General features: G+C 50.7%; 1 protein-coding gene across 2 annotated transcripts in view; it reads left to right on the top strand.

Annotated features, from left to right (window-relative positions):
• Positions 1–25,068, top strand: part of MYO5B (myosin VB) — a 339,470-nt gene that overhangs the window by 187,892 nt on the left and 126,510 nt on the right. For both annotated transcript variants that reach the window (XM_046024282.1, XM_046024281.1), the window contains exons 5-9: positions 8,359–8,515; positions 14,771–14,914; positions 16,258–16,339; positions 20,944–21,051; positions 24,811–24,920. In XM_046024282.1, the coding sequence (XP_045880238.1) occupies positions 8,359–8,515; positions 14,771–14,914; positions 16,258–16,339; positions 20,944–21,051; positions 24,811–24,920 (601 nt within the window). The remainder of the gene's footprint in view (positions 1–8,358; positions 8,516–14,770; positions 14,915–16,257; positions 16,340–20,943; positions 21,052–24,810; positions 24,921–25,068) is intronic.

Raw genomic sequence — 25,068 nt, 5'->3', positions numbered from 1 at the left:
TAAAGCAGCATCTACGTGAAGTCAAAGACCTTGGATCTTCCTGGTAGTGTGGCCGAGTGTATGTGCGGTACAGAGGGAAGGGGCTCTAGACGGGGGTGCTCACACGCGCTTCGCTTCGGGGGCCTACTGGACCCGTGAGAAACCGTGTCACTGAGTTCACTAGAGTGTGTATGTGTTCACTGAGAACCTGTTTCCAGAACCAAATGAAAGCGTTTGGAAAGCGATGCTTACTTGGCGCTAGAGGGCACAAGCACGTGTGTATCGTAGTTCACCCTAGGTAATGACGCTGCTTAACCGAAACAAGTTTATAAAGTATAAAATCCCTGAAAACCTCTGGTTCTGGTGCTCTTCCTCCCCTAAGCCCGGGCTTCCTGGGTTCCAAGATGTTTGATTGACATCAGCAGGTAACTGTGGTTAATGGAGAACTCATCCGCAGCCCAGCTGTGCGAGTGGGAGAAGCAGCGGGTCTGAGGGAACCCTTTCAGCCCCTTATTTTAAGAGCGAAGACATGGGGATATTCCCATTTGCCCTGAGAAGCCCCTCCTCGGTTTTTTGTCTCTCTGCCGGTGAGGGTTGGACTTGGCTAAGCCCCCTGAGTTTCTTTCTGGGATGCTGTCCTGTAGGAGGGGAGCCTGCCTCTCTCCGGAACAGCCAGCAAGTGGAAGGGATGGGGTCATTTTGGCGCCGTGTCGTGCTACGCCTCGGAGGTTTATAAATAGATCTCAGGCCTCTGCGGGCCGCTGTGAACCTGGAGTGGGGAAGTGATACCTGGTTGTGGAACGCGCTAAGTACTCCTCCTACGCTGTCAGAAGGTTCAATTTCATCTTTTCAAGGAGACACTTAGAACTCTAACTGCTGAACGCGAACTAAGCAGTTTCTCATGAATATTTATGGCGGCCTTCCTGAATGACTTGGCCTGAGTTGTAGACGGAACCAGAGCACACAGCCCTGCCTGGTGGAGGAGAGGGTGTGCGATGTAAGAAATCCATGCCTGATGGAGGAGGCGCCCAGGGATGCTCGTCTGCCCCCTCCCTCTAGAAACCAGGGCTGCCTTGAGCCTATAGGACCCCTCAGGTGTGTTCCCTCCAGGTGCCCAGGATATCTGTCTTCCCACATTGAGGTTTGGCTTTCTTGTTGGGAGGGCTCATAGAATCTCTTGCTTGGAGCTTTTTGGGCCAGCCCCTTGTCACAGCAGAATGTTCTCTCCAGTGCCCCCACCTTGGGAGGAAGGTTTTAACCATGGACTCAGAGTGCGTGGATGTTTTGAGTCCAAATCCGCCTCCCTGTAATTTTCTGTGTCCTTCCTGCCAAACCTAACTTCTGTCCAAAGATATCTGTCCCCCGGCCTTACTCTGCACAGAACCCAGTTTTGTTCCCCCAACCTGATTCTGTCCTTCACCCGACTTCACCTAACTTCTTCACTCTACGCTTTTGATGTCATTTTGTTTTAATAGAATTGTGTGTAGCACTAAACACTGATTGCTTTTTGCATTTGAGCTTCTGAAGACTGTAAGCCATGTTACTCTGACCATATTTTTAGTCAGCATTGCTTGTAAGATTCACTTAAATTTTCTTAGCCTGTTTCCTAGTTAATTCTGTACATGGAACTTATACCAGTATCTTTGTTGAACAAAAATTCTTTAAGATTTTTATTTATTTTAGAGCATGCACGTATGAGCAGGGGGAGGGACAGTGGGAAGAGCAGACTCTGTGCTGAGTGTGGACCCCGATGCAGGGCTCGATGCCATGACCCTGAGGTCACGATCTGAGCCCAAACCAAGAGCCGGATGCTTAACTGAGCCACCCAGGTGCTCCAAACCAAATTTTTGGATGCCTGTTTTCTAGTGTAGTTTTGTTTTGTTTTGTTTTGTTTAAACAGTGCTAGGTGATCTGTGTGGCGATGAGGGTGTTGAAAATATAGAGACCCAACCAACAGGCAAGAAACAGGAGATTGATTATCCATTAGTGAACAGAATGCATTCTGCTGACACCCAGATTTTTGGATGATTTGTCACTAAAGGAGGAAACGATGGAGGGGCTTAATGATGTGTACAGAGACAGGGTGTCATTCCCACTGTGCCTTAGCCAGGCTTCCCCCCGTCCCGTTCGACGATGGTGCTATGTGGGTGGGGGGTGGGGGGATGTAGGGTTTTAGCACATGTTGCTCCCTTCTCTCTCAGGAAGAGCCTGAGTCAGGTCAAGAGTTGAACCTGAGACTGTCTCCTGCGGTCCCCTTTCCATGGACGAGCACGGAAGGCTGAGCCAGGGCAGAGACCACCAGATTTGGTTTTGTGAGCAGTAAATTGCACACCTCTAGGGGACACCAGTGGCTGAGCATGGCTTGTATGGACCACTCTACGTGATGGTCCTTGCTGGGGCTCTGGTCCTCACACAGTCTGGGTGCTGGCCTGCCCATCCAGGCCCACGTCAGCCATCGTGGGACCTAAGTTCTGGTGGGAGAGACAGTGGTGGTGAGTCCAGCACTGGGTAGGCGAGTAAACCTTTAGTAAATTGTGTAGTGAACGCAGTGAAGGCAAGGTGGTCGGGGAAGAGCTTCTGAAGAAGCCACGCTTCCGCTGATTCACATCTGATCTCTTATATTAAGGCTAGATTTGTTCCAGGGGGAAGTCATTAAGGAATGCTCTTTCCCACAAGGGTGTAATGATAGTGATGGCCCAGCACAGCCCACTGGGAAATTGGGCCGACACGTGGAAGCCTGTGTTTGAGTCTGGGCTTGGTGTCTCACTAGCTGAGTACTCTGGGCATATTTCTTGGCTTTTCTAAACTTTAGCTTTGTCTTCTTTAAAATGGGAAGACTAGCACCCAGTAGACTTATGAATCCTGAGCCTGGGGTGCGTGGCTAATGGTTTTGTGTACCACCAGAGTGTGGTGTGAGTAGGCAGTAATTAATTGCACTGAAAAGCAGTAATGCAAGAGCTGCCAAAGCCAGAGGGTGATTGAGTACCAGGCATAAAGAGTCGTGAAGTCAAATAAAAGGAAGTTTGAGCTAGAAAAGCTTCAGGCAACTATAAAGCAGGAGGGGATAAGGAAGCCCTCTGTGGCTTGAATGTAGCAAACAGAGTGACCCCGATAAAGCTGGGCCTTAAACGCGGCAGAGCGGGGCTCTCTGAGGGCAGAGGGTAGCACCGGAGGGCTGAAGGGCCAGGAGAGACGTGAGCCAGTATTCCCGTACAGGACGTCACGTGAGGAGGGCATGCTAGGGGAGGCGGGCGTGGACGTCAGAAGGCAGACCTTGTCACACATGTCCCAGCAGGTGATGGCCAGGTGTACGGACAAGGGGACAGCCTGCGTTGGGAGATAATGCAATAGGACTTGTTAATGTGGAGCTTGGAGGAAAGTGAGGGACAATGATTCTGAGGTGTGTGGCTATCATCAGGAGGGGAGGCTGGTGCCCCTTACATGGAGAAGGCTCTGTAGGAGGGACAGGGACAGAGAGGCTTTGGGTGCCGGGAGCCCTGGGGATTCAAGGTTAAAGTGAGTGCTCGCCCTCCATGTGCCCTTAGTTCAGTGACTAGTGTGGGTGGACTGTGGCTGCTAGAACACAGGGCCACATGTGAGGACAGAGGTGCCACACAGGTCCATGGGTGGGGCACCTGGGATTGCCTGCCACAGCTGGGCTGGTTGCTCTGGAGCTTCTCTCCATCAGGGTCACCCGGAACGACATCTCCCTGAGCATTCTGTGTGATGTTGCTGATTGGGAGGCCACAGGTGACCCGTCATTCTCTGCAGGAAACCCAAACAAGACAACATTTCAGCAGGGTTTCTTGAAGTTCCCACAGTGTCTGGCTGATCAGCAGGGCTCTCCTTTAGTGGAGCAGCCTCCGGTGCCTAAGCAGCCGTTTGCCTCCACTGGCCTTCCCGGGGACGGCTGGGGGCTCCAAAATGGAGAGGGGCTGGGGATCACCTTGCTCAAGGAGCTGAAGGTCCTGCAGGGGTTCAGTGGGGAATGTTTGCAAGAGGTGGTTTAGCAATCGTTCTGCCTCTCGGCTAGCAGAGGAGGGGGTCCTGTGTGAGATGGAGGAGCGGCCATGTGCGTGAGCGCGCGCGCGTTTGTGTGTGTGTGTGTGTGTGTGTTGGCTGGTTGTCTCGTGGTTGTCATCGTTCTTCCTGGATGGTGGAGGATGGCTAGAGGCCTTAGGAACCTGTGCTCTTGCCCGAGGTACAGGCCTTAGAGGGGCTTTTCCTGTTGGGGGTAATGCAGACTTGCCTGCACCTGAGTAACAGCTGGATGTGAAAGCCTTTGGATATTGTTTTCTTTTTCTAAAGAGAATTCCACTGGACTTGAAACAATTCAGTGAAAAGTGGATTGGCCCACATTGCCAGCTAAGTCCTGCCTGTCATTGGGCTGACTGGACAGAGCTGTATATAGGTTATGTCTTTGAAGGATATTGGGTAGAATTCCTTACTTAAAAACATCTAACCCCAAACCAGCCCCAAATAATCAGAATTTGAAACAGAGAGCTTTCCCCACCCATATTTTCTATGAGGACTTTGGTGGTGGAATCCTCCTGTGTCCCAGATGGACGAGATCCACTGGGGGGTCCCAAGTCACAGCTTCTCCTCTAGAGGTAATGAAAGAGACCCAGAGGAAAGAAATGACCCAAAGTCACATGGTAAAATGACCAGGACTGATATCAATTATAAGATGGAAAGTAATAGTGTCTTAAAAAGGCTACCAAGCCAACGATGTGGGCTTTAGAAGATGGGGAAGTAACAGCCTGCCAGGCTGCCTGACGCATGATGGAGCGGGCTTTGTGTGGAACAGGGCTTTAGGAGAGAAGGTCCGTGGTGGAGGTGAGGTCAGGTAGAGGGCAAGCACACATGGCAGGGCTGGGAAGGCGTGCGATTTCAGAGACTGACGGGCAGTCCAGCTGGGCTGAACTCCAGTACCATCATCCCACCGGAGGTGTAGAGAGCGTCTCCTGCAGTGAGCAGTGAGTCGGGAAGGTGGGCGTGAGCTCTGTGGTGTGGTGTGAGGTTTCCAAGAGCCCATGGATCGCAGAACCAGGCTCAGGCCAGATCCTTAGGCTAAAAGCGCAGTGTTTTATCTGCAGCACGGATCTGCCACCCTTGTGAGGGCTTTTGGTGTTGGGGCCTATGTTGGAGAGGGTTGCAGATGCTCAACGAAGGTGCCCGGACTTGATTCAACAAACAAGCAGTTTGCTGTTTTGAGTGAGAGAAACCTGATTCGAGCTGCGCTTGCGGAATCATGCAGGAGTGGGATGCATCAGAGGCCTGGGCGCCCTCCTCAGGGTGGCCACAAAGATGAACAGGAGCATAGTTGAGCCTCCTACTCATGAGGGACTGCGCTGGGGTAATCAAGGGTCAAATTAGTGAGTGACCTTGGCCAATGTCAGCTAGCTAATTACTGCAAATGAGGTCCCAGTTGTTTTTAATGCCCATGTTCTGGTTGCCAGGTGTTTGAGTTGGAAGCAAAGCTAATATACATAGAACAAGAGAGTGCTCCTGTCCATCATCCCTCAGGCCAGCTTACAGGCCGTGACCAAACAGTGTATGTGTGTACTGTACCCTTTGTGCCCCTAGCCTGCCAGTGGATTAGGGATGGGAGGGGCCCGTGTTTGCACAAGTGCGGGGAAGCTACATAAAGTTCTCCAACTAAAAATATTTGAGAATGGTCGAAGGCAGGGAAGGTGTCAGAAGGTACTTGTTGGTCTGAGAAGAGGTAAATTTACCTGACTTTGTCCTACATGTCAACATCACCTCTAATATCCATCAAATTAGGCAGCAGTTAGCACTCCTGGCCATTGCCCGCACTTCCTCAGGCTCAACAGCCTTGAGTGTAAGGACTTGTTAAAACTTGGGGAGATTTATAACTCTTGTCAGTATCTCGGCCACGTGCACGCATTTTCATCAGAGCATCAGAATTTGCCTCTGCATCCTGCCCATCTCGTTTCCCTGCCTTGATTCTGTCTTTTGAGTTCCTGACGTTTTGTTGTCCTGTCAGCCAGCCTCCCTTCCTGAATTCCTGACCGCTTGCCTTAGAACGGCCTGCTTCTCCTCGGACTTTGCTGCCTCCCGCAGGAGCGGCTCTCTTTCCTGAGCCCAGTGCCTGACCTTCTGCAGTCACTTCCCCGTGATGCACAGGGCAGGGCCATCTTGACACTGCAGGGGAAAAGTGACCCGTGTCCTGGGTCTGTGCCTTCTTGTTTGTGCCAGCTGTGTTCTGTGCCTCCGCCTAGTCCAGTCTGCCGTGTGTGTGCTGTTGCCGCAGGGAACCGGACAGTGCTCACCCCTGCCCTCCGCCCTCGCCACTCCCGTTCATACTCCCCTAGCATCCATATGGTACTTAGCCAAAGAGCCTGCTTGAATTCCTTGGATAGTCTCTACTTCTGCTTTCCATGTGACCCTCTGCTGAGGAGTAAGGCACAGACGCAGGCTGTGCTCATTATTGATTGATTTTAGGTCGAATGTAGGGGCCTGAGGGGTGTATGTCCTGCAATTCAGACCTGGGGGTGTGGCTCCTGCAGTTCACCTCTCTTTATTGTGGTTACGGGTGCATTCTGAAGCTGGCGTCCTGCACGGGTCTGTTTTGGAGGTTTGTGGTCCAGGGCTGGAGGTCCAGCCGGTTACACTCTGAGTCATTCAGGAGGGCTGTGCTTCTGAGCTGTTTTCTAGGGAGTTGATTATGAAGTATTGAGAGGAGGGGTGACACCTGTCACGATGTCCATGGTCTGGTGGGTGTATACAATGAAAACGAGTCAACCTGGGAAATATAAGCATTGTCCACAGGCTTCTGGAACTACAAGGGACCTCAGAAAGCCACTTCTTACTCTTCCAGATACTAGGCAGGGCTTGCCTTTGCTCTTAGGTAACTGGTTGTGGAGCCAGCTGGGAAGATCCATTGTGTTTTCCCCGTCTTCAACGGTGTGCACTAGCCCACTGCGTTTATTCCGACCCCTCCCCAGCTGGCGGCAGTGGTTTGTGTGAGCTAAGACAGCATCACCCTTTGCTGACCTTGAACAGTGGCTCTCGGTTAGGGGTTCTTCAGCCCAGCTACCACTCCTGAGTCTGCCCAGTGCTCCCAACCCCAGCCTGGATCTCTCCTATCTTTCCAGTCCTCTCCTAGTTGACATCAGTGTCATCACGCTGCTTTCCTACGTCTTGGCTGTCAGCCCAGATCAGAAGCAGGGCCAACATTCCCTCCCCTGTGCTGGTGAGCTACAGTCTACCTGTGTTGGTGATTAGCACGGTGGGGCAGGCGGCCAGCGGAGGCTTCTCTGTTCATTCTGCTACGGCCTGCTCTGCCCAGGAAGCCCTGGGAGCTGGTGTAAGTAGTAGTGAGCTGGGGCCAGGAGGGCTGTGTCATTAACCCACCTCCATGCTCCGAGGCTTTCTTATCTGGGAGGGGGTGCTGGTTAGTCCCTAGGAGCATGTATTCTATGCCATGAACTGTTAGAGGGACTGGAGATGAGAGCAGAGTGCCTGCCTTCCCGTCAGTGGATCTGTGAGCTGGATGTAGATGGCTGACTATAGCCCTTACGAGCAATTCGTTAGCCAAACCTGCGCCGCGCCCCCCACAAAATTTGTTCTCACCCCATGCTTGAACATGCACATTCCTTAGAGATCTGATAGGCTGCTCTCTGCATTACCTGCCTGTCCTCCTGCTGTCTATTTTAAAGGGATAAATATAGATGCATTTTTATCTGGTATAGAGGATCTTCTTTCTGCCTTCCATTTAGTCTTACTGAAATCCTTCTCACTGCAATTGACAGCTGTTTTATCTAATTCTGATAAACTTGAAGCAAGATCACTTTGGTGGTTAATAGCATGCCTTTTATGAGACAAACCTATGAGCAAGACATTGGAAACTATCTGCTGGCACGCTGGGCTGAAACACGAGAGGAAAAGATCCTTGTTTTTGAAAAGTTGTAACTCACACTGTAGCCCCAGATGGGCACACCACAGAATCAGAGGTGAGACTGTGTACCTGCAAAGGCACGTGTGTGAATTCTCAGGATGTGTGTGTGTGTGTGTGTGTGTGTGTGTGTACACGCGCACATAGAGGAACGGGGGAGGGCATATTGTCTCCCCGGAGGAAGTGTGACCGTGACCAGCTGGCCCCATCCCCCTTGCCGAGGGCCCTTAGGAAGGACGTGTGCCTTTTGTAAGCCCTTCTCCAAACTCTCCTTTCTCCTGCTCATGGATCTTACACAAGTATGGGAGGGAGGGCAGACTGTCTTAATGCTGTCCCTCGTATTTTTCCTTCGGAGAAGATGAGATGATCTTGATCAAGCTCAGGCCCTTGTCCACAGAGCCCGTGGAAGGCAACAGAGCCCTTCCACAGCCAGCCACTGACCAGAGCTTTTTCCCTTGCAGAGATGAGAAGAACCAGTCCATCATAGTCAGCGGGGAGTCCGGAGCCGGCAAGACCGTGTCAGCCAAGTACGCCATGCGCTACTTTGCCACGGTGGGTGGCTCAGCCAGTGACACCAACATCGAAGAGAAGGTCCTGGCGTCCAGTCCCATCATGGAGGTAAAGCCTTCCAAACATTCTTGGCCTCTCTGGCTGGAGCTTCTTTGTCTGGCAGCCAGACTGCTGGGTGACCCACCTCATGCGGTCGCCCACCAGAGTCCGTGGAAGCAGCTCACGTGGTCCACATTCCTGCCTTTCTTGCAGAGCCCCTTGTCTCCCGGTAAGGAAAGAATGCCAAGGGTGCCCCTAAGAGCACACATTTGGGAGGTAATCTCTCCTGGTAGCCTCCTTCAGATCCCCAGTACCGAGTGGAGTGTCCTCTTCATGCCATCCTTGTCCCCAGGCTCTGCGGATGCTCTAGTGAGCGTCCTTCCATCCTGCCTCCGCCTCTGTGGCTGTTGCTGCCTCCCCTGTCACCAGCCATCCTGTGTCAGCAGGTCCCTGCTTTCCCCCAACCATCCGGGGCTTTGAAGTCCTGCCGGATCAGGAGGGCAGTGTGGGGGCGCGGGAGGCCAGGTGGGGGGAAAGGTAGAGCCAAGAGCTCTGTGACAGCACGGAACCTGCTGATCCTCGGGAAGCAGTTACCCAGATGGCACGAGCGGCCGGGGCCTTCTGTCCGTCCTCGACACCCCAGCCCCAGGGCAGTCAGCACAGGTACAGGGTCAGAGACGTTTCCTAAAACTTCAGTCTTGCTGTAACTCCCCGGGTGTCAGGGTCAGAACTCCATTTCTCTTTTTCTCTCTTTCCTCCATAAAAACTTAATTCTGGTAAAGTAGATCTAAATGGGTATGCAGTCCCTGGGCCAGCTTTGATTTCCTGCCTCTGAAGTAGAGGCTCTTGGTTATTGTCTGGGTTACAGTCTGGTGGGACCCCCGCCAGCCCAGGGCTGCTCCTTGTTTTAGGAAGAAGAGATTGAGTTGAGGCCAAAAGCTGCCAAGATAGTATCAGATTCTCTGCAGTGCTTTGAGCCGCGTCGTTTAAGACCCAAGTCGCCAAGGTGGTTTTGGAGCTGAGGGAAATGAGAACCTGCCGGGACCTTCCTAGATCCCTCTCTACCCCTAACCCCTTCCTTTACCAAGTATGTGACTTAAGACCGAGTCTCAATTCCTAGGAATTCATTGTCTTTTTGTGGGTATAATCTGCCTACACAGTTGAATTATCTGGAGAACTTTGATTCCCTGTTGACTAACAGGACATAACATAATCATTAACAATTACACAAAAGCAAGTTCATGGAAACTTGGAATTCTATGGAATTCTTACATGGACTGGAGAATGGTTAGTACAGTTGGAGGCATTTTTACCAAAAAGATAGGAACAAGAAGACTTTTTTTCTCTTAAAATGGTTCTTAAACTCAAGTGCATCAAAGTCACCTGGAGGTCATGTTAAAACAGACTGCTGGGCCCCAACCCCCCAGAGTTGCTGATTCAGAAGGTCTGGGTAGGGTACCCCCAATTTTCCTTTCTACAGCCTACTGACAATTGTTCCACATTTGGGTCTGTTTCTTTACAGCCTTTTCACTGAATATTATAGTCATAAGCTTTTTCTCCATATCATTGAGCTTTTTTATGAACCACCTTATTGGCAGCAAGCATATTAATATTGTCAGACCTGCAACTAGTTAGTAGCCTGTTTGTTCATAGCATTTATTCTAAGCCCAAGGTAGGGGCCTGGCCATGGCCTCAATTCAGAATGAGATGGTGGACCATGGCCTGGCCTGCCTGAGACCATCCCTGCACCTAAACAGAGGCAGTAAAGATTGTACTCTATGATCAGCATCGTGTTTCATCTCAAATGGGAGTGAAACCAGGCTCTCCACTTCTCCCTTGCCCCTGAGTTTCAAAACTCAGGCCATTTTTAAGGTAATAAGGTTTCAAAGACCCAGAGTGCTGCCTCCTTTAAGAAATAGAGAAGGTAATTTTTCTGGGCAAAACAGAGAAGGGAAGAAATCTGTTACATCTTCGGTGCCTGGACAAAGTAATTTAAGTTGAGATGAGAATTTAATGAAGGTAGATCACCCTATTATTAAATATGTGTGAGACACAAGAGGATTTTTTAATTGATTTATTGTGGTTAAACATACATAAAATTTACCCTTTCACTATTTTAAATGAACAATTGAAGGGTCTTAAGTACCTTCGTAGTGTTGGGCAACCATCACCACCAACCATTTCTAGAACTCTTTCATCATCCCAAACTGTACCCATTAAAGAATAACTCTGTTCTTCCCCCCCTCCCCCAGGCCCTTGTAACCTCTATTCTACTCTCTGTCTCCATGAATTTGCCTGTTCTAGGCACTTCATATAAGTGGAATCATACAATATTTGTTCTTTTGTGTCTGGCTTACTTAATGCCTTCAAAGTTCATCTGTGTTATAGAAGGTAGAAGTATCCCCTTCCTTATTATGGTTGGATGGTACTTTTTTGTGTGGATAAGACCACGTTTTGTTAATCCATCCCTCTGTCCATGAACTGCTCGGGTTTCCACCTCTTGGCTGGTGTGAACAAGGCCACTGGACAAAGGCATGCAAGCCTACGACTCCCTGCTTTGGGGGTGGTTTTCAAATGATAGAGGTCTGTCTAAAACAACCTAACATGTTCAGTAGCTCTTACATTGTGAATGGACTGGTGCACTGCTGGGGATTTGGGGTACTTCGGCATGGGAGAGGTGGGGGAGCAACACGGATACCCCAAAACATGCAAGATGTGGTTCAGTTGCTAAGGTCTAGAGGAGGAGTGTGTACATGGAGCAGCCTCCTCGAGCCTCATGTCACATAAAGGAGCGGTGCAGTGGTTTGGGCTCACGACATTAAATTTCTACCTTGTAGAAATTGCTACTTTGGAAACTCTGTGGGTAATTCTCTAGGGCTCCTTCAGTCAGATGATGGAACCTGGTCATCATGGAGATTATCTCTTGAGTTTTTAAGTGTTCTCTTTGAGAGAAGTCTTGGACAGAAACATGGTAAGGAAGCATCGTAGCCAAGAACTCTGGGTGGGTTAGAAAGTGTTTCTGGATCGAGAAAGAGCAGCTTCTGCAGCGCCAAAGCCTGCCTCTTCACAATTTGGGGTTTAGGCGGGCCCGTGTGTCAGGAAGCCCAGTCAGCTCTGTGACTCCTGAGAAGGTTGGGGGCAACACCAGGCATGTCTTCCCCGGGGCCAGCCAGTTCCTGATGACTCGGCCCCCGTCCCGACCAAGCAGTCCGCCGGGCTCCCGCACCATCTCCTTCTTTCTGCAGCTGCCTCCTGGGGAGACCATCGAGGATGGTCCAAGGCAATGGAATACCCCGAGAGCTGCACTAAGTGACAGTGGCTTGAATTAAAGGCGACTTGAGGGTGGGTTGGGATGATTCATTCTCAGTGCCAGAGCTCTCTGATCCCGCTCGCTGTGAGCTTGCTGGCGTCCGGGAGTGGTTTGTTCACGAGTCTGTGCTGGCTGAAGGACGCTGGTCGCCGAGAGACTGTTAGAGCAGAGGCAGAACCAAGTCCGGGTTGGAGGGGTCACGTGGCTTCTTGGGGTGCCCAGCATCTACACCACACAAGTCCAGGAGCCAGAGACTGCCCCCATCCCGGGAGAAGGAGGAGACTGGGGGTACAGTGAGCAAAAAATCATCTAAATTAAGACCAGTTACTATGTAATTTGGAGACTTAACGTTTTTCCTTTTGAGCTAAAGAAACAAGGCCTGCAGCTGTCCACCTGTTCCTACAAGAGTCTGCGCCCAGACTCACGGAGCACGTCTCTTGTCTCACGTGCAACACACTCTCGCCGCTCCGCATGTGCACCTGCCCTGACCCTTGACCCAGGCCAGGGTCGTAACTGGAACCCCTCCTCCTCCCCACTAGCCAAACTCGACTCCCTATTTTAGACCCTTGTCAGCTTACACCCCTCCAAGCCACTCGCGTTGTGCCAGCCGTGGCTAACTGCTCCCTGCGCTGCGCCTCCACACATTGATACGTCCCTCGTTGTTGTTTGATCCTCATTATACGGAAACTACTCCATTCGCTCCTCCTCTGTATGTGCACGTGCCTGAACAACAGAGAAAGTGCTTCTCTTATGTCCTATGGGAGTGGTGGCGTATTTGGTCATTTTGCAGCTCTTTCCCTCAACACCTTTTATCCACGAATCATGCTCTAGTTCACCTATACCGGCTTTATAGTGTCCGTGGTGTGAGTCCACTGCGCGTGATCCGTCCCCTACTGGAGGGCATTTAGGATGAATTTTTTTTTTTATTACTAAATACAACCTGCGCCAAAGATTCCTGTGCTCACTCACGTGTGCACTTCGGTGTTTCCCCAGGTAATTTGTAGAAGTAGGCTTGCTGAACCGTGAGGTGCGTGTGTATTCAGTTTTACTAGATAGGTCCAGTGACTTCTCAGAACGGTGGTTCCGGTTCCCATTTGAGCCAGCAACATGGGAGAGTTCCCTTGTCCTCACATCCTCCTCGTTTTGTCGTGTCTGAGTTCCTAGTCCCGGCCCCTCCCCATTCGAATCTGCCATTCTCCAATGTCCGGTGAGGTTACCTTTTCTCAACACTTGGTCAGGTGAGTGTCTGCCGTGAATTTCCTGTTTATACCATTTGCTCATTTTCCACACTGTAACCACTTGGGTTATGTCCTCTTTTTTCCCTTGGTCTGTGGGACTCAAGGTTAAAACCTGTTTTTCTTCTCTCATCCATGATAACTCATCAAGACGTTTCCTGAGTCTGTGGGGAATCAGAAAAAATCTAGCAAATGTTTAACAGATGCAGAACTGCCCATGCATCCTTCATGCACAGGAGCTAGGAGTCCTAGGGTAGAGTTGGTGGTTGGGTCGTAATAACCTCTTCTCTTTGTGCGCACCATTACGTATTTTTAAAGTACTTCTGGATCTGTCACTTCTCAAAGCAGCCTAGTGAGGTAAGGAGGCTAGACCTCTCGAGATGGACTGATCTCTAGACCCTGGGCAAGCTTTCCCCTAAGCCGTCACAAGGAATGGTGTCAGGTATGGTAAAGGCTCTTGTTGCCATTTTACGAATTACGGAGTTTGAATATTTTGAAATTTTTACATTGAAATGTATTTGTTGAAACTAGATGGTCTTTGAGAATGTTCCACAAACCGGACTTGGCCGATTGTATCTTCGTGATGCTGATTAACGTGTTCCTTTGTCCTCTGTGTTTCCTGTAAAAGGGCTGTAAAATTCAGAAGCTTGATTAAATTAAGGTTGGATTTTTGGCACACGTTGGGGCCATCACACCAGGGGACTTGGATGGGAGGTGGGTGTGTAGAGTGCAGGCGCCCTCAGACCGGATGCGTTCCATAGTGCGGAGCTAGGCTTGGGTTTCTGTGAGCGAGCGGCTGCATGACTCACGGCCTCACCGGACTCATCTCAAAAATGGGAACGGGGCATTTTCGTGAGGATGTGTTATTGGGATCTGTAAGCTAGGATTTGCTTTCAGCTGCCCTGTTTGCCTTGTTATAACAGATACCAGCTGAGCTTGTGCAGTTTGGGAACACTGGGAGGCACCAGCGGCTCCGTGGCTTGGATCCAGCTGAGAAGGGGCAGAGGGACAATCTGGATTTTGATCTTCTGTTGGCCTCTGTGTCCCTCAAATTTCATAGACAACTTTTTCACGTGTTTCAACCACCTAAAAATGTAAACGTGTGAAAGGGATTAAAGTTAAAACAGTAATATATTCATTACCGATTCATTAGCAGTGCGATGCTTTGAAGAAAGTGAGTAATCGTGCCAAGCCATTTAGTCCCTCACTTTTTAAATTCTCATCAGGTGTTTTGAACTGTACCCCTACAGCTGCATGAGAAAAGGTATCCAGAGGGTGAGGCCTTCCTGGTATGATCTAGTGATGAGGTTGGTGTGGATCTTGGTCTCTTTCTCGGAAATACCATTTATCAGTTAGGAATGACATTTGACGGCTTAGTCGTGGAGATCTGATTAAAGCACGGGAAAGTCTGCCTTTCTCACTTCAAGCTGAGAGCTCTCGAAGACTGGCCTTGGTTCAGTAGCTCAGGCCTGTCAGAATGTGATTCTCCAGACTTTTTCTTCATGGTCCCAAGGTGACCGCTCCAGCTGCAGCCATCACCACGCACGTTCCAGGTGGGATCACTGGAAAGAGTCCACCGGTCAGCTCCTTACTCTCACTGGCCATCCTTAGGAGTAAAGGAGGCATGGAATGAAGTTTTGTGTTTAGCTCTGCTCATTGTCATCCCTACAGTGGAGGGGGCTTCTGTAAGGAAGAGGAGAGAGAGCTGTGCGCACACACACCACCTAGAAACCAAGAAAGCTTTCCTGGTTTTGCATACCTCTTGTGTGTTCTCTGCAGGCCATCGGAAATGCCAAAACCACTCGCAATGACAACAGCAGCCGATTTGGGAAGTATATTCAGATCGGCTTTGATAAGAGGTACCACATCATTGGGGCCAACATGAGGACCTACCTGCTAGAGAAGTCCAGAGTGGTCTTCCAGGTGAGTGGCATGAGTTGGGCCTTTTTGTACTTTTCCCCCATGAGTGATTGCTTACTTGCTCCCTGACCCACTCCCTGTGCCCAGAGCATCTCCTTTTTAGGATACACTTGACCTTTAGCATTTTCTCTTTTTACATTGAAAACTATTCATGTGGATGCCATGGACATCAGGCCTGGAAAATCTGCTAGTATTGCGTTGAAGTGGGTATTGTTTTTAGATTCAGTCAACAAACCTAATGAGTGTCTGTTATGTACCAGCCCTGTACGGGATACCGGAAACACAGGGACAAGATAGTCCTGTTCTTTGTGGATTTGAGAGTCTTAGGGGAAGGCTGTGGGCTTCAGATTCCCCAGGAACATTCTTACTTTGTAGGTCCTATTTAAACAAAAGAAAGCTCACTGCTCATCTACTTAGCCCAAAAACAGTCCTCCCCCAGCCCCCTTTTGGTGTCCTGTCCCCGACTTGAGATGACATACGTCCTGGTCTGAGGTGGCCCCACACTCCGAATGTCACCCCGACATTCAACTGCCTGCGGAGAGGACATCCTGAACAGCTTCAGCTGCTTCTTAGAGATGCCCCTCTGCAGGCTGGTGCTTAACAAGCGTCTAACAGATTTTTTAACCAGCTTTATTTGTTTTTCCGTTTTTCTGTTTGGGATCTCTCTCCACCTCCCAAATTTGGTTAGACGGCCCCACATCCTCATCTCACAGCAACAAAGCAAACAGTCGGCTGTGCTGGGTGCAGGTCAGGGCTGCCTGTGGCTCTGGCCAGAGTCTTCGCTGAACACCCCTCGAGCCTTCCTCTTCCTTTGCCCAGGCCTCCTAAAGCCCCGTCCCCGGCCACTCTCCGCCTGCCCCCCCACACCACCACTCTGCCCGTTTAAGGCTGGTGAAGCCCCCGAGTGTCCGCTGTGAGTCCTCCCTCCATCTAGGACCATTAGTGACTGCCCCAGCCTGACCTGATGGGCAAGGGCAGAGCTCTGACTTAATTCCCAGCCTCCCAGGGGACAGGGAGCCTACCGCAGGTGAGTGACAGTCTGTGCGGCCTGAGCCAGGGAGCAGGGACAACCACACGAGTGTGTGGGAGTTGGCAGCCCACCACTGTGGAAGAGCAGAGAACGAGAAGAACATAGGAGAGAGCTAGAAGTCCTCAAGCTCGAGGAAGGAACATAACCGTGAATGGAACATCTGCGGGCGGGCATCGACGGTGGCGAGCTGTGAGGGAAGACAGACGCGAGCACAAGTCTTGACCTCTGTCACCCACAGGACGCTGGGATGAGAGCGAGGGAGGGGATGATCGCTGGGGTCACTGCCCTAAGCTGTTGGACTTGTTTCCTCCTGCAGGCGGACGGTGAGCGGAATTACCACATCTTCCACCAGCTCTGTGCTGCCGCCAGCCTTCCAGAATTCAAAGAGCTTGCGCTAAGTATGCAAATGTGGGTGTGCCTGTCCTCGGGGAGGGGCCGTGTGGCCGCAGGGTAATGCCCTGGGGGGGGTGGGGGGTTCTGCACCAGCCCTCCGTCCTGGGTTCTTGTCCCAGCTCTGCCTCCCATGCGAGCATGCCCCCGCCCAGACCTCCTTGAGCATCCGTACCCAACCTGTAAACTGGGGCCAGTTGTCCCCAGGCAGCCTGCCACAGAAAACCATTTGAGAGGGGAAGGTGGGGGCGGGATAGTATTTTACAGAGCATGTAAGAATTTCCATGCATTATTTTGAAAAATGGTCACACTTCAGACAGCATAAAAAGTCCGTCCCACCATGAGGATCTAGAGATTGACCCAGTGCAGCTCATGTCATTGTAGCCTGGGAGTTTTAAGTCCTACTCAAGGGTGGAGCTGAGGGAAGGGAGGGGGTGAGAGGCTGGGCAGGATGAAGGTGGCTGGCCCGGGGCGAGGGGGAGGGGGAAAGGGCTGCTGAGTGTTAGGTCCCAGGGTGTGCGGACTTCCCTGGAGCTGGTGGGGCGCTGTGGCAGCCGGTGGCACCTGCAGTAGTAGCCGATGGTGTGAAGAGCTGGGTGTCTAGACAGGGGTCAGTTGGCCCTTATGTGTCTGTGAGAGAAACCGACCCCTGAGGCTGTCCACGACCCAGATCCTAGCTGTCTTCAGGGCCCAGTGCCAGATCGACCTGACAGCCCCAGCCCACACCCCTCAAGGCTGACACACACCCGGTAGTTCAAACTTGGGTCTGCCCTCCTAACGCTCTGCTTTACTTACGGATTCACCGCATTTGGTGCCTGGCCCATGCGGGTTAGCACTGGGTCCTTGGTCCATTCACTGAAGCCTACAGAGGCATTGTGAGGTGCCGGGGATGAAGCGCTCAGTGTACCTGTTGTGGGGCCTGCCCTCGCTGAGCTCACGGCCCGTTACCATGCAGGGTGGGAAGGCTGTGCTGAGGGAAGCAGAACCGAGGCGGGGCGGGGGGGGGGGGGGGAGCTTCCCAGGGGAAGGAAATTGAGAACTAGAGGAGGAAGCCCAGGAGGGCATGCTACGCTGGTTTTCTGCTGTACCGTACTCCGTGTTTGCAAGTCAGCCTCCCCCCGCCCCCCGCCTCGGGGAAGCTGTAAACTCCTTGGGAGGGATGGGCACAAGCCTTGTTGGACGCGTCCCTCCCAGAGCTTGCGGCTTGGGCTCAGATGTTGGTTTATGGCCACAAGTGACCAGGAATGCAGGCCTTTGCATTGATGAGCTCTCAGGCTCAGGGTGAGGCCATGTTTGGCCTCATGGGTGCACTGGCTGTGAGCTCCGAAGCCTGAGAGTTCCATGATGACGGTTGGTGGTTGGAAACAAAGTAAATGAAAGACTAGCCAGGGGTTCCTAGTGATAGACCGCCTTGCCTCCTTCCCCCTTCCCTTCAGCTAGAACATGCTCCTCAACTGTGCAGAAGTCCCTGTGAGACCCTTTGGCCCAGCGAGGGGGAGTGGAGGGACAGTCTGTCCGTTCTTCCCTCTGCTCTGTTGATGGTGCTCTGTTGCATGAAAATGACCTCGGGATGAGATTCTAAAAAACAATACTCCCATGAATCATGGGTCGAAGTGTAAATAAATCATGGTAAAAAGAAGTGTAATGGGCTTTTTATTTCCTTACATAGAGCCTTCAGGTAATAAGGAGTAAATTCTTTGTTTCTCTTCCATGGGTATGTTGATAGTCTTCTGAACAGCCTTCTTGCTTTGCACAGTTAGAGCGTAGCCTCCCAGGTGAACTGCCAGCCCAAGCCCAAGCTGAGGCCCCTGCTCCAAGCACTGGCCTCATGCCCCCTCTGGCTCTGCATAGTTCAGTATCTATCTGGTGAGCCAGTTACTGGGGTGTTTTGTGGCGTATTTCTCCTTGGAAAGGCAAACTAAAGGGAGACCCACGCTGGAGGAGAGCTGTTGCTCTGGGACAGGACAGTCGGCACCGGCTTCACAGGCTGGAAAGGAGAGCCAGGATCCAGGGCCGCTAAGCCGATGGCAGGGGACTGTCTCCTGTTCATGAGGGTCTGGAGTGTGAGGGTGACAGAGCTGATGGCACGCCTGAGAGATGATCATCCCGACTGGATCCAGTCGTTTAGTAGAGTGAAGCTGTGACTGACCCGGGTGGGCCCTGCAGGGATGAGCCTCAGCCCGAGGAAGTTCCCCTTTGGGGCCCGAGGTTGGGAACTAGCAGCAGGGAAGGTGGGCGGTCAGTTTGAGTCAGAACATCAGCCAGGGGGTCCTGGCTTTTGGCAACGAAGGGTCTCAGTAGACACTGAAAATGCCTCCTTTCCTCCGGCAGAGAGGTCTGGTGTCCTGCGTATTTTCCTGATGTGTCAGCTGATAGCTTTCCATAACGAGTTAGGTTGTGTTTATGGGAAAACCATACAGTAAGCAACCATCTCCATGTTAGGGTGGTCAGGTAATGGGCTCCCAGGCCAGCCAAAGTCTGGGGGAGCCCGGGTAATCCCTCCCAGCCCTATGTTCCTCAGTTTGCCTATCTGAAAAATAGGAATAAATATATTCAGTCATCCTCACGTGCCCCTGCAAAAATCATCAAAGGAAATACTTTGAAAGGTGAGTGAAAGGAAGAATGATGCTTTCTTAAGCCTTTGAAACTCTTCTGTTCTGTGCCAGAGCTCGCAGGGGGATTCCATAGAAAAGAGCTCAATTTACCACCTTCCACAGAGACCGGCTGTGACTCCCTCTATAACCATTTGCCTTTTCTGGGGCTGTCTGCAAGCCTGGGGCGGAAGTCCTTCCTCTCCCCCACAAGTGCCTCTAGTCATCAGGGTTTGGGTTACTCTTCCAGGAAGCTTTCCCTCGTAAGCCACGGCTGATACCCTGCTCTCCATGCCTGTGGACAGTGCAGCCTGGTGGTCTAGCCTGGGTTGTGTGGGGCAGGGTTTGGGTCTGAGTTGGGCCACTTCCTAGTGGGTCTGGCAATGTGTACTCAGTGGAGGAGTGTGACTTGGAGCAGAGGATGCGCGGTGGGAAATGGAAGAGACCAGAAAGGAGAGGTAGGTGGGCTCACCATGGACCCAGATCAGCCGTGGGTAGGTAGAGCTGAGGAACGACCGTCAGGAAGTGGGTGGATCAGGGACAAGAGATGTGGGAGGACAGGCGAGCCCTGAGTCTGGAGGGACATGCGGAGGCTGTGGCTGCTTCACAAAGAGCCCAGGAGGTTCTTTAAGGGTGTTTGACCTCTGTCTTGAGGGCACTGGGGCAGAAGCGGGGGGTCTCTAAAAGGCTTTAAATGGGCGTGCAGTGCGATCAGTTACCAGCAGCGTGAAAGTGGATTTGAAAGGGCAGGAGCGGGGAGACCGGGTTAGTCTTGGGCAACAGTCCCCAGACTACAGGGGTGTGCTGAAGGTCAGAGGTAGACAGCGTAGTCGGAATGGAGCAAGGAGCGAGACCCAAGACATTTGTAAGGGGTCAGAGTGACAGCTCAAGGTGTCACAGGAAGACTGGACATTGCAGTGAAAACTCATCAAAGCCTGTTGAGCTTATGAGTCTGACCACACACATGCAAGGGAGATAATTTCACCGTCTTTACAGAAGCAGAACAGTAGCCAGTGTCCAGCTTTGGCGTCTTGTCAAAATCAAACAGCATAAATTTAGAAACTCCAAATACTGGGCAGGGTTGTTTTACACAAAAGTTCTGTGTTTTGTGGAAAATGTGATTTGGGGGTAATCTTGATGAGGTACACTTGTTGCCCTAAATGGCGACCTCCAAGCCTGCTACGTGGATACTGCCTGCGTCTTGTTGAGTTACTGCCCTCTGCGAGGGTCGGCTCTGAATTCTAAGGCAGACCTGGGGCTTCTTCTCACCAGTTTTTGTCCCAGGCTGCTCTCTGAGGCCTGACTGAGAGCAGCTGAACTGGAAGTGAGATCAAACACTTGAGGGTCTCAAGGTTCATGTGCCTGAAGAGCTCCGGGGAGCCCGAGCTTGGTAGAACAAATGAACAGAAACCCCGTCACCTTGGGCACATCATTGCCTCTGTCAAATGAGGCTGTCACACTCAGCTTATCGGCAGTCCTGGAGGTCTGTACATCACTGTACATCAGATCCTTTTTTTTTTTTTTTTTAGGATTTCTTTATTTCAGAGATGGAGTGTGTGCAGGGGTGGGGGGTGCAGAGGGGAGACAGAGGGAGCATCTCAGGCAGACCCTGCACTGAGTACAGAGCCCAACGCAGGGCTTAATCCTACGACGCTGAGATCATGACCCGAGCTGAAACCAAGAGCCAACCAGGCGCCCCTCAGATCCTTTTAAAAAGCAAAACTGTGGTAAATCCTGTAAACTGAACCACCTGTGACTTTTTATGGTCACGTGTTTTTGTGTACTGGTTTTATACAAACACAGCAATGCATCCTGTTAGCATAGTGCTCTGTGTCTCCTTACCCAGTTGTCTCTCCGTTTGCCATTGTCAGTAAAATGATATTTTATAAGGGTTGCACATTCAGCTGGGAATAAAATTTTGGTCTGGGATGAGCAGAAATCCTCATGGGTCGTGATCTGTGGGTAAACCGGGATCGAGCTTCTTTCTGATGCCTGATGCTTTTCCTCCTCGCCTCCCACAGCGTGCGCCGAGGACTTCTTCTACACATCACAGGGAGGAGACACACGCATCGAGGGCATCGATGATGCTGAGGACTTTGAGAAGACGCGACAAGCCTTTACACTCCTGGGTAAGCAGCTTCTGAGTGGGAAAAGGCCCAGACATTGACTTCATGGAGAGTAGAAAAGCACGACAGCGTCCCACTTTGCCAAACTTCGTAAGCGCACAAGGAGCCCTGTTGCCCTCAGTGAATGTCGTCCTACTCTTAGTTTATTCCAACCCTCAGACTCCAGAGTTTAAGACTTGTACCTTTGTTGATGTGTCTTAAAAATAAGCGTTTGAGAGTCATGCTCTTATGCACTGCAAAGTGGCCCTTTCCACTTCCTCAGTCCACTGAAGCCAGTGGAACAAAATGAAAGAGAACCACATCTTCTTGTGCCGTGGTCTGGGTTTAGACCATGTATTCTAGCAGAAAGGACATGTCTTTAGGACCAAGCCAACCCATGTACCACAGTCCTGGGATCCAAGCCGGAAGCAGGCCATGAGGGTCTGGTAGTGTTCTCTCCTATACAGTGCCCCTTCTGCCACCACTTTTTCTATAGAGAGCATTAGTGGAATTCTTCAAGAGTTCTCTGTTCTGCTGGTATTGCTCCTCGGCCTTTTGGCTAATAACATCAGATGTCCTCCTGGGCATGAAGGGTAATATTTCAAAGCCAGATATTTCAGTGACTCATGAGAGAAAACTCGTCTCCCCGGACATTTTTTTTCTCCCCTTGCCATTTTTGAGGAAGAGGAGCCTGAGTGGCAGAGTGGAAGGCAAGCCTTTCTTCACGGGGAAATTGAATGAATTAATTCCTGGGACCTGCAGCCAGAAAAAAACAGGGCTTGGGAAGTCAGCCTGAAGCTCACGAAGCGGCTCAGGATGACCCTTGTGTCTCTCCCCAGCCCCTTCTCTGACCGAGGTAGACATCTGGCTTCTGAGTCGGGTGACGACTTCAGAGCTGCATTTCTTAGGTCCTCTGGTGGGAATCTGGGCGGTCTTACCCAGTGTCCAAATAAAACTTGGCCAAACCGGACACACCCTAATCTCTGTGTAGGAGCAGGGCTTGGTGGGCTGAAATCTGAGCGCTCTTCACTTCTCTGGGTAACCAGTGGGTAGACGTACTTTGTCTCTCGTGCCCACGAAATAATGACCTAAAAACCACGCCGGTTATTCCGATGAACAATATCAGTTAGAGCAGTAGTTGATAATTATGAAAAAGGTGTTGAAGACGACTTTAGGGATGCAGAAGTATCAGGTGGAAAAGGGCAAGGAAGACAGCTGATAGAGGCGCTTTTGCCGGGCAGACATTCCAGCCACTCCCGGGAGCCTGTGGTTGCAGATCAGGAAGCCTGCCCATGTGGGATCCTGCCGGAGGGTGTGGACCACGGCTGGTCTGCAAGGCAGCCTGCATTCACTGCAGCACGTGCTGAGACCAGAAGCTCTCAGAGGCAGCTGCTAATGTAGAGAGCAAGGCCCGAGGGCACCACAGTGGCCCCTCCGGGGCCTGGCTATGCTGCTGCGATGAATCAGAACCGTGGAGGACAAGAACCGAGAACACACATGCCCTCTTGCTGCTGTTGCATGGCTCGGTCCCTGCGGAGGTCTTTGGCCAAGCTGGCCGTTCTGTCGGTGGGCAACGGGGAAGTGTTCACCCGGTCTCGCTCTAGTATCCCACAGTGGGGCGGATTTGAGACCAAGAGATATAGATCGACGACTGACACCCTTGACTTCTCCAATGTCCCAGAATCATTTTATTCAGTTGGGGAGCAGGTTTGGAGGGGACCAGTTTGCCCTGTTTGCTGGAAGCAGGAGGCCATCTCTGGTGGCTGCTGTGAGCGGTGGGCGGGCGCGGGTCCAAGGAGCAGGCGGCTCCCTCCAAGGCTCCAAGGAGGCCGGGTGCTGTCGTTCGCAAAGCAAATGGCCCAGGAAGATCTATTGAAATAAGCCTTTCTTCCCTACTTTTCAATAAACACATCTACTTTTTAACTCACACATTTTCTTAAAGGACAAGATGATAAATATTTGGGGCTCTTGGAGCCACGCAGTGTTTTGAAGCAGCTACTCTGCTCTGCTGCTGTTGTGGGAAGTAGCCATAGACAGAACGCGAATGAGTGGGCATGACTTTCCCAGTACAACTTTATTTATAAAAACACGCCGTGGGCTGTGGGCCATAGCTTGGCAGCCCCTGCTTTACTCCTTCGATTCTGATTTTTGGTTTTCTGTTTGTCATAGTGGAGTATCGCTTATTAGGATAATTTATACAGAAGGGGCTTTCTGGTCAGTATAGTGCAGCAATCCTAACTGTTGTTAGGATTCAATAGTCCTTCAATATCTACTACTTAAATTCCTACCATGACTGTGCAGTGAAGGCTTTAACAATGGACAAAGCATTCGTTCCTAAGAGTGAGTGAAGGAGAGAGAAGTGATTTGTCCTTCTTGAGATGGTCCAAAACCCACTTCCTGACTAGTAGGACCTAGCTGAGAGCAGGATACACGAGCTCGGATTGAAAGCCCAGGACTTCACTCCCCACATGGGTGAACCACCACCAAGCCCCCATCTTGTCTGGGGATACCAACCTCTGGCTTTAACTTGTCTTCGTTTTTTTCAGTCTTACTCAGTTACATTAAATTTTTTGGCCTCCAGCTCTTTTTGTTTTTTTGTTTTTTTCTTTTTAATCAGGTTAAACAAAGCCAGACATTTCAGTGACTCGTGTGTCTTGTAGACAGTTGGGAATACTTGCTGTCTATGTAACCGTCGTCAGTTCAGTTCCATTATTCGTGGTTCTGAGCACCTGTATGCCAAGGCAAGAACAGGGATTCATTATATTGCTATTTTTGTCTATTTTGAAACTTTTTATAAAAAATTTGAAAAGTAAATCCCGGCCCCTATGACACTTACACAGTAATAGTCATTTGTCACTGGTGAAGTCTAGAGTGAATCTGTCTAGTTCATGCCTGGATAGTTTTTTATCCCAGGACAGTCCGTCTTTACCTCCCAGTTACTATAGGTGTCCCTTTTTTTAAGGCTGTGTAAATTACTGCCTTTCAAATAACTGCATCTGGAGAGAAATGCGGGAGACCGCTATATTATTTCTTAAACTGAGGGGTAGGTTGACTGGTGTTCTGTTACTCTGCAGCCTTTTTTTGTAGGTCTGGTCTTTCGTAATTCAAAAAGAAATGATAATGTCGTAAAGCTAAATATAAGTTTTAAGAGATGGTCCGTGTCATTGATGACTCCTGTGCTCAAGTCAGTGTGGCATCAGGTGTTGGCTCCCAGCAGTCCGAGGTTCGATGTGTCCGGACCCATGAAGGGGCGTGGAGTGTGGCCCTGCTCAGCAGTGGCCAAGAGCCAGCTGGTCGTCCAGCTCCTGAAGCAGTGCTCCCAGAAGGGCCTCCACTTCCTCCCCAATCGGCACTTTGGATGCGGGACACAGATGTTTGCTGGTCATTATGTTCCGAAAGAAATGACTGCAGATAAATGACCATTCTTATTAAACTCATAAAAACATCCATAAAGTATTTGGTTGTAATGAAGTTTAAAATGACTCTGCATGATTGCTGTTTCTCCTTTGCTCTTGGAGAAGTTAAAACGGTAGCGTAACCCATCTCGTTTGATCAGGACAATCAGAGCGAGGATATTTCCCTTTTAATCCAGGGAGCCCCTTTGCCCTCGGAGCTGTTACTATGACTGGTAATTATGTGGTGAGGAGCCTGGATCATTTTAGGAGTCGCTGGCCCAGAAAGGAAAAATCAAACTTTTTAAAAGTCCTTTAAAAAAGAGTACAATGTCCTTTCTATCCTACCAGGGATGCTGAGTGTCATTCATTCCTTTTTTTCCCCCCCCAGGAGTGAGAGAGTCCCATCAGATAAGCATTTTTAAGATAATTGCTTCTATCCTGCACCTTGGAAACGTGGAGATTCAGGCTGAGCGTGATGGCGATTCCTGTAGCGTATCAGTAAGTCGCACACCAGCACCCAAGATAAAACATACACCATTTACTCTGCTCTTAGAGTCTGGTATGACTGAGATGTGTCTTTACACTCAGAGGACACTCGTAGGTTATTTATTCTTAACAGTAATGGTTTCTGTTCTCTTGCTGATAA

The sequence above is a fragment of the Meles meles genome, chromosome 12, assembly GCF_922984935.1.
Source record: "Meles meles chromosome 12, mMelMel3.1 paternal haplotype, whole genome shotgun sequence".
In the NCBI taxonomy this organism is placed as follows: domain Eukaryota; kingdom Metazoa; phylum Chordata; class Mammalia; order Carnivora; family Mustelidae; genus Meles; species Meles meles.
Note: the sequence above shows the minus strand (reverse complement) of the source record. Positions and strands in the feature narration are given on the sequence as shown.